Below are 8,358 nucleotides of genomic sequence, written 5' to 3'. Positions count from 1 at the left end.
ACACACAATACACAGTAAAAGAATATTCAGCTTTTAAAAAGAAGGAAATCGAGCCGGCGCCGCGGCTCACTAGGCTAATCCTCCGCCTTGCGGCGCCGGCACACCGGGTTCTAGTCCCGGTCGGGGCGCCGGATTCTGTCCCTGTTGCCCCTCTTCCAGGCCAGCCCTCTGCTGTGGCCAGGGAGTGCAGTGGAGGATGGCCCAGGTGCTTGGGCCCTGCACCCCATGGGAGACCAGGAAAAGCACCTGGCTCCTGGCTCCTGCCATCGGATCAGCGCGGTGCGCCGGCCGCAGCGCGCCAGCCGCGGCGGCCATTGGAGGGTGAACCAACGGCAAAAGGAAGACCTTTCTCTCTGTCTCTCTCTCTCTCACTGTCCACTCTGCCTGTCACAAAAAAAAAAAAAAAGAAGGAAATCGTGTGATAACGTGGATAAACTTGGAAGACATTATGCTAAGTGAAATAAGCCACAGAAAGACAAACACTGTGCAATCTTGTCTATAGGTAGAATCTAAAAATGTCAAACCTAGAGTAGAATGGTGATTGATTACCAGAGCCTGAGAGTGCCAGGAAATGGGAGCTGTCTGTCCAGGGACCCAGAGTTGCGTGATGCAGAAGTAAGTCTGGGCCGGCATCCCATGTGGCGCCGGGTCTAGTCCCAGCTGCTCCTCTTCTGATCCAGCTCTCTGCTGTGGCCTGGGAGAGCAGTGGTGGATGGCCCAAGTCCTTGGCGCCTGCACCCGCGTGGGAGACCCAGAATAAGCTCCTGGCTCCTGGCCTCAGATCGGCTCTGCTCTGGCCATTGTGGCCATTTGGGGAGTGAACCAGCGGATGGAAGACCTCTCCCTTTGTCTCTCCCTCTCACTGTCTGCAATTTTACCTCTCAAGTAAATAAATAAAATTTAAAAAAAAAAAGAAATAAGTTCTGGTGACTGTAGTTAATATTTTATTATATACACTGCTTAAAATTTGCTACTGCTAGATCTTAAGTGTTCTCACCATACATGTAAAAGATACGGACTCACATGAGGTGCTGAAGGTGTTAGTTGTCTTCACTGTGGTAAATACAGTGCGTATGTGTATCAAGTTGTACAGCTTAAATCTGTACATACCTCACTGTCAGCAGTATCTCAGTAAAACCAGCAGACGAGCAGCATGGACAAACAAAAAATGCTACAGCACACATCCCAGTACACTAAGTCACCCAAGAGAGGAGGATCCAGTGGGCGGCGGTGGAGCTCTGTCAGCCCACTAACATGACACCACACGTGCTCAGTTCTTGTATGCTCATGTTTCTTATATGTATGTTTGTATTTTCAAAGGACTTTAGGAAGAAAAACATTTCTTATTTATATTCTTCCTTCATAGTAAACATGAAGGCTTAAGAAGTAGAACGACTAGGAATTATCAGTAGAAAAGTACACATCTTTATTGAGACTGGACTTCTCAGACACCCTCTAAGATGTATAGTTACTGTCACTAAAAGACTACATAACACAGAGGAGGAAACTGGGGAGGCTGCAGAATACAAAATTGAAGTATTTTGTGAATCAAGCAGTTTGTACCTCATATGCTCACATAATGCCAGGAAACCGTGTTGAATGGGGCTTTCGAACAGGAGGCAGCAAACTGCTATGTGGGCTGAATCTAGCCCACCATCTGTTTTTATCAGTAAAATTTTTGGAGCAAGAAATGGCAACAAGAAAGAACAAGGGCTAGTGGTGTGGTGTAGCGGTTTACGCGCGCCAGCATCCCATGTGGGCACCAGTTCGAGACCCAGCTACTCCACTTCCAATACAGCTCCCTGCTAGTGGCCTAGGAAAGCAATAGAGGATGACCCAAGTGCTTGGGCCCTTGCACCCACATAGGAGACCCAGAAGAAGCTCCTGGCTTCAGACTGGCCCAGCCCTGACCCTTGCAGCCAATAAAGCAGCAGATAGAAGATCTTTCTGTTTCCCTCTCTCCTCTCTCCCTAACTCTGCCTTTCAAATAAATAAAAAATAAATCTTTAAAAGCACTATCAAAAAAATATTAAACTTACAAGAGTAATTCCAAAATTTCATGGAAAAGGAAATTAAAAGATAAGTTTATTTTGGTGTGGAAAAATTTGAAATCCATGCATAGGGAGGTGTTCAGAAAGTTCACAGAAATAGGTTTTATGAAAAGTGGATTTCCATTTTTGTTTGCCAAAATAAATTTTTTTAACTTCTAAATGTTATTTGAAAGGGAGACTGCTAGAGATCCCATGTGCTGGTAAAATTCCTACACGCCCCCAACAGCCAGGGCTGCGCCTGAGAGCCAGAAACTCAATCCAGGTCGCCCGCGTGGGTGGCAGGGACCCGCCTGCTGCTTCTCAGCGTGTGCAGTTGACAGGAAGCTGAGGTGGGTGCAGAACTGGGACTTGAATCCCAGTTTTCCAACACGGGGTGGATGTAAGATCCCAAGTAGCATCCGAACTGCTACAGCAGATGCCTGTCCTGAAGTTACCTTCCAGTTCCATGTTTCTACCGACGTTTGCAGTTCCCTCATAGTTAGCTGCCGTATAAAGAATAGTATTTACAGAGGAACAGAAGTGAGGTGAAGGCGTTTGGCACAGTGAGTACTCCAGCACTGGATACCATTTACATCTAGACTAATAAAGGAATAGAGGAAACTGCAATAAGCAGAGACTCCTTAAAGTAAGCAAGTGGGTATTTCAGACTGAATGAGTTTCCTTCATAGACTGCTTTTGCTATCTTGGAGAAACGAATTTTTCTTAGGAAGAGGCCTGCTTTTTTTCAACATAATCCGTTACTTAGGCCTTGGAGGAGTGTGGGAGGCGGAGCATAGATAGAATCGGAGAGTTCTGGACAGTCGCTCCTGCAGGACGAGTCCGTGAGAGCTCATTTTACTGTTCTGTCTGCTTTTGTGTATTTGAAACTTTCCGTGATAAAAAGTCAGAAAAAAGAAAAATCCATTACTCAAAAGCTTTTTCAACAAAACAGAAGTTCGTCTGTTGGCTGTTTGGAGAGAAGTGAGGAATCTTTCTTTTTTTCATAATGCTGAAATAAGGAGACATTAATTCATGTTGTATAGAGGTTTATTTAGTTCTTGAAGTCAGTTCTGCTCCACAATACAGAGACTTTTTTTTAGCAGCCAAAATTAAATGTGGAAATCACATGTCCTCTTTTGCAGTCGTCTTCTGTTTTCCAGTTCTTACTGTTTTTAGTTCCCAAATAGCCTCTAATAAAAAATGTTCATAATGCTAAGTACCAAATGAGATTATGCAGATGTAAGAATTGGAGATTGTTCATGCAGAAAACATTCTGTAGAGTCCTTGTTGACTGCTTAGGCATTATATTACTTAAATCATGAAGAAGTGGCAGGCTTTTGGCAGAGTGGTAAAGATACCACTTGGGACTCATCCATCCCATATTGGAGTGCTGTACCCCCACTCCAGATTTCTACTGTGCACCCTGGGAGGCAGCCAGCGGGAGCTCAAGCAGTTGGGTTCCTGCCACCCATGTGGGAGGCTCACATGAGTTCCTGGCTTCTAGCTCCAGCTTCTAACTGTTAGTGGGTGTCTGAGGAGTGAACCAGTGGATGGGAGATCTCCCCCATCTCTGCATAGACAGACAAAAGGAAATTATAATCAGATGCTGGCATTTAGTAGCATACATAAAAAGGTAGGGAGCGCTTCTTCATGGTCTCCCTAAAATTTAACCTTTGCAGTTAAACAGAGAGACAAAATTTTACTAAAAACATGGCCTAAGAACAAAAATCTAGTAAGATGTAGCCCCAGGTTAAAAGTCACTCTATTAAATATTTCCCTGCTGTGAAATAATTTTAGGTGGTAAAAAGTCACACTTTGTGGACACTATTTCTTTTAATGTGTGTCAGGACATACTAATATTGTCAGACTCTTGATATTCAAATGTTTTTACTTAGGGTAAGACTTACTGGTTTTAAAAGTATTCAGTTTGAGAAAAAACCATATAAATAATACTGTCGTGTTGTTCATGCATGTGACAAAAATTGGGACAATGGAAAACCAATTCCTAAAGTTGAAGCTTTGTGGTAAAATATCTTAAGGGCCATCAGTAAATGAGGTACTGTTTTAATGGTTACAGAGTACCAAAATAGCAATTATTTTTAATTTGGTATAACAAAACTTCACTTTCTGTGTTTTCATCTATTATGTACAATCATTTCTCTTGAAATAGAAAAAAAAATGTAATTACCAACTCAGTGGAGTCGGTAGCGTTTGTGCATTATTAATTTACATTGTTTTTAAAGAGTTTTGAGTCTTCAGAGCATAGAGACACCCAACAATGTGTGCTCCTTTTTCTTTGCACCCCCTAAAATCTCTGGGAGTACAGTTTCAAATCCATTATGAGATTCGAATTTCAAGTTTACAAGCATCATTCCATACACCAGACGAGAGCTGAGGAAGACAATTCTTCCCGCGAGATGCCTCTGTCCTTTGAAGCACTCCTGACACCGGCCCTCCCGGGGAAGGAGGCTGGGCGGGCCGAGGGCTGTGGTCTGTCCGGGAGCACAGGGGGAGGCATCAGGAGGAAGGACGGAGCCGGGGCAGACCCGTCCTCGCCTCGCCCGTTCCCAGGCTGCCTTATCTTCTGCCAAATGAAATGTGGGCGGGAAATAAGCAGGAAGTGAAGTGATAAAATGCGTTCACTGATCGACGTTTCCAGTGTCTTGATAAGTAAAGATGAGGGGCGCTCGGCCTGCTGCCTTCCCCGCGTCGTTCAGAGCTTAGGTTTCCAGCAGGTTCAGAGCCTGGTGGGACACACGTGAGCCGCCTCTCGGGCGCCGTGGGTGTCGGTGTCGCTCTCCAGGACCAGCCCCTTCACGGCCCTGAGCGACCCTGGGAGTCCTTGCCCGCAGTCGGATCCCTCCTGCCTACTGAAGTTTGGGAAAGCGATGTGTCTCCCGCCTGGGGGAGGTGCGGGGCCGCCGCCCCCGGCGCAGGAGGGCCCGCTCCAGCCCGAAGCCCCCTCCACTGACACCCGCCTCGTGCTGTTGCCAGGAGTCTTCAGGCTTGGTGATCTTTGACTTCTAAAAAAATTTTTTTTTTTTTTTGCTTCCTTGCAGATCAAAGGTCCACCATCAAAACACCAAAGACTCAAGACACCGACGATGATGAGGGGGCTCAGTGGAATTGTACTGCCTGTACCTTTCTGAACCACCCCGCCTTAATCCGCTGTGAACAGTGTGAGATGCCGCGGCATTTCTGAGCCAGAAGGCCCGTCTCCTCTCGCAAACCGCATCTGAAGGTCAAGCAACGAGGGCGTCCCCGGGGCCGAGTTTCACTGCTTCCTAGGATTTTGCAGAGTGAAGGTGTGGAGGGCCGGCCCGCAGAGTTCCCGATACCTCAGCGTGGCGCCCGGGCAGGTGGAAGCCGGCGCGGGGGCGCGGGGACGGCGGCCTGCGGGAGGACTCGGCTGCCCGCCGCCCGGCGCCGCGCGGACGGTGCTCACCGTGAATGCCCAGCGGGCCTCGCACCCGGTTCCCCTCCTGTCACTACTGAGTTCTGGCAAGAGGAGGGCGCGCAGCGGCCGCTTGTGTCCCGCGTCACCTGGAAGCCCTCAGTGAAACACTACGCACGCACGCACGCGAAGAGAAGGAGCAAGGGCTCGCTACTGGTCTCCTTGCTGCCGCACAGTGCCCACGGGAGGGGAGGAACTTCACGCATCTGTGGTACTCTCGCTCGTCTCCGTCTTCCCTGAAACCATCTCTGTGAAGCCAGCGTCCAGGGTCTCGGATGGGAAGGAGAGCACGCATTGTCTAGAAACGCGCAGTGAAACCCCAGCTTGTCCTACTGTACACATCTCTCAAGTCTGCGCTAAGGGACTGCCTTATTATTTTCTTATATTTCTATATGTATAGTGTAATAGCCTTTTGTTAACTAATCTTCTTTTTTCCTTTTAGTGATTAAGCACGCTCATGTCCCTTTTTAAGCCTCCCCTGAGAGAAGCAATGCCGTAAAATAAAAAAGCATTAATGAAATGAAATGATGCACGAAGTAACTGCTCTGCTTCCTCTGTGCCCGGCCCTCGCCCTGGCCCTCGCCCGGGCCCTGGGGAGAGGTGGTGCTGCCCTGTGAGGACGCACAGGTGCTGCCCGGTGCACCGCATCTGTGTCTGGCACAGCGCACGCTGACGCAGCGGGTGACACAACCGTGTTTGGTCTTCCATGGGGAAGCGGAAAACAAAAAGGTATTTTTAACCCACTGACAGCTTGTCTCGTCTGCCTGGTGTCCCACAGAACCTTCGCGGGAGCGTGTTCCCGGGGAAGGACAGGCTTCCCAAGCAGCAACAGCAGCAGTGCCAACAGCCCGTTCTTTTTGGAGAGAAGTTTAAATGCTTTACTGTTCGGGGCAGTCTGTCTCCAAACCTGACTTGGTGGTAGGATCATGTGTATTTATGAAACAAGGCTAAGTCATATTTAGGACAACTGAAGAAAAGCTGGAAAAAAAAAAAAAAGAAAAACAAGCAAACTTGAACGCTGAAGCAACCTCAAGCATCTCTTTTATTTTGATGATCTATTTTTGTAAGGAAAGTAAATATTCAGATGACCAGGAATGTATGTAACTACAGGAAATCAAGACAAATAACAGCATGCATTCAAAAAGACAGAATTCAGGAATTATCCATCAGTGCTTAGAATGGGGCTAACGGAAGTGCTGAGATCTAGCAAAAGTTAGAAGATGATGTAGACCGTCACCCACTGTAAATGTTTGCAAACGGCTACATGTTAAGTCCACAGGAGTATTTCAGAACTCTGTGAACGTCAGAGCCTTGGCCTTGGCCTTGAGGCTTTGCATTTTGTAGGTGGGAAGAGACGTGACAATCCTAGTTCATTAGACCATAGACCCAGAGCCTTACCATTTGATGCATTTTGTTTTAAAAATAGGCCTTGTTTCTCAGCTTCATCTGCAGTTCTATGTGAAGATTGATAAATCAGTTTTTACTTGTTTTATTAATAAAACGTAATTTGGATATCTTGAGTTGATGGTTTTGTGATTTAGCTGGGTAAACTATCTTTGTAACAGATAAGTTATTTATAAAAATTAAAAAACTTATATTCTAATGTGGATTTTGTGACTGGTTTTTAAAAGTTGGGCTGGAAGATGATTTGTGCTCCAGGTGAACATTCGCTCATGAGCTGAAATCCGGGAAAACGCGTTCCCTGGAGTCTTCTCGCGCCCTGCTTGGCGTCCAGCCGCGTCCGTCGGCTCCCCTGAGCTCCGTCAGAGCCGAGGGATGCGCTGGGCTGCTTGTTGTGTTTCTTGATGGCTGAAAATGCACCCCATTGTGGTGGCGTCTTGGGTCCTGCAGCCTCAGGCACTATCTAGTTCCTGTTCTCTGTGCCTGTGATGTGTACCTGCTAGGGGTGGGGGTGCTTCTCTTGTTCCATATTCACAGATTTCAAAAAGTTGCAATGCGGGTTTCCTGAGCATGGTAGCACAGCCGACCTCACTGTGACCTGACTGGAGGGAGGCCTCCCTGAGTTGCCTTTTAAGGGAAGGAGATACCTGGTGCTAAGGAATTTGCAGCCTGGACGTGGTGGTGGGCTGGAGACACCTTTGGGAATGAGGGCATTAAAGCGTGATTGCAGGTCTGAGGACGACACATGAGAAGATGGACAGGCTTCTGTGCATTTCTCGCCACCAGCTCTCCTCGGGTGCTAACATATTTAAAGGAGTGGAAGGCAGGAATTGGCAGTTGATACAAACTGCAGTTCTCGGAAAACTGTCACGTTAAAATGTTGGCTTGTTTCTGTTGCATCCAGTGCATTCTACAGATACACACGCTGTAAGCTAAGTTTGTGAAAATTTATTTTTCTTTTACAGTCTCCTTTTACTTTTTTAAACGACCAACCTGAACCAGTCTACTAATATTAATTAATTTTATGTTGGAGCATCAAACTTGTGCAGCAAAACACAGCCACAGATAGTCCGAAACTATATTAGCTACGAACTATAAACTTGGGTTCTCATCAAAGCACCTATGGGTAGCAAAATTAGTTAACATTTCGTCAGCTTCCTCCATCTTGATTTAATGCTGATGAGAAAAGGCAGGTAAGCAGTGGTAGGTCTAGGAGGTGACCGGCATGAGATGCAATATCATATGGGATCTTCAGGAATTCAAGTTGGCTGTATTGCCCTGGAAAACACCGTTAACCCCGCCGGGAGCAAAGACCACTGGAGACTGGTGATCTGCATGCTGGGGGTTCGCCCTGTTTCCCCTGCAGTGCCACACAGTCCTACCCTGCTGAGTGAACAGATTGCTGAAGCTACAATTTGACACCCATGACTCACAGCTTTGTATTTGTTAATTGAGGGTGGCTCCCTAACCCAT

General features: G+C 46.9%; 1 protein-coding gene across 5 annotated transcripts in view; it reads left to right on the top strand.

Annotated features, from left to right (window-relative positions):
• The window catches only part of TAB2 (TGF-beta activated kinase 1 (MAP3K7) binding protein 2), a 99,783-nt gene extending 92,696 nt beyond the window's left edge, over positions 1-7,087 (top strand). For all 5 annotated transcript variants that reach the window (XM_051836814.2, XM_051836815.2, XM_070073460.1 and 2 more), the window contains one exon: positions 5,090-7,087. In XM_051836814.2, coding sequence (XP_051692774.1) covers positions 5,090-5,232 — 143 coding nt within the window. In that variant the 3' untranslated portion in view covers positions 5,233-7,087. The remainder of the gene's footprint in view (positions 1-5,089) is intronic.
• Positions 7,088-8,358: the final 1,271 nt, after the last annotated feature.

The sequence above is a fragment of the Oryctolagus cuniculus genome, chromosome 5 (genome assembly GCF_964237555.1).
Source record: "Oryctolagus cuniculus chromosome 5, mOryCun1.1, whole genome shotgun sequence".
In the NCBI taxonomy this organism is placed as follows: domain Eukaryota; kingdom Metazoa; phylum Chordata; class Mammalia; order Lagomorpha; family Leporidae; genus Oryctolagus; species Oryctolagus cuniculus.
The sequence above is the reverse complement of the archived record's forward strand: the minus strand, read 5'-3'. Positions and strand labels throughout refer to the sequence as shown.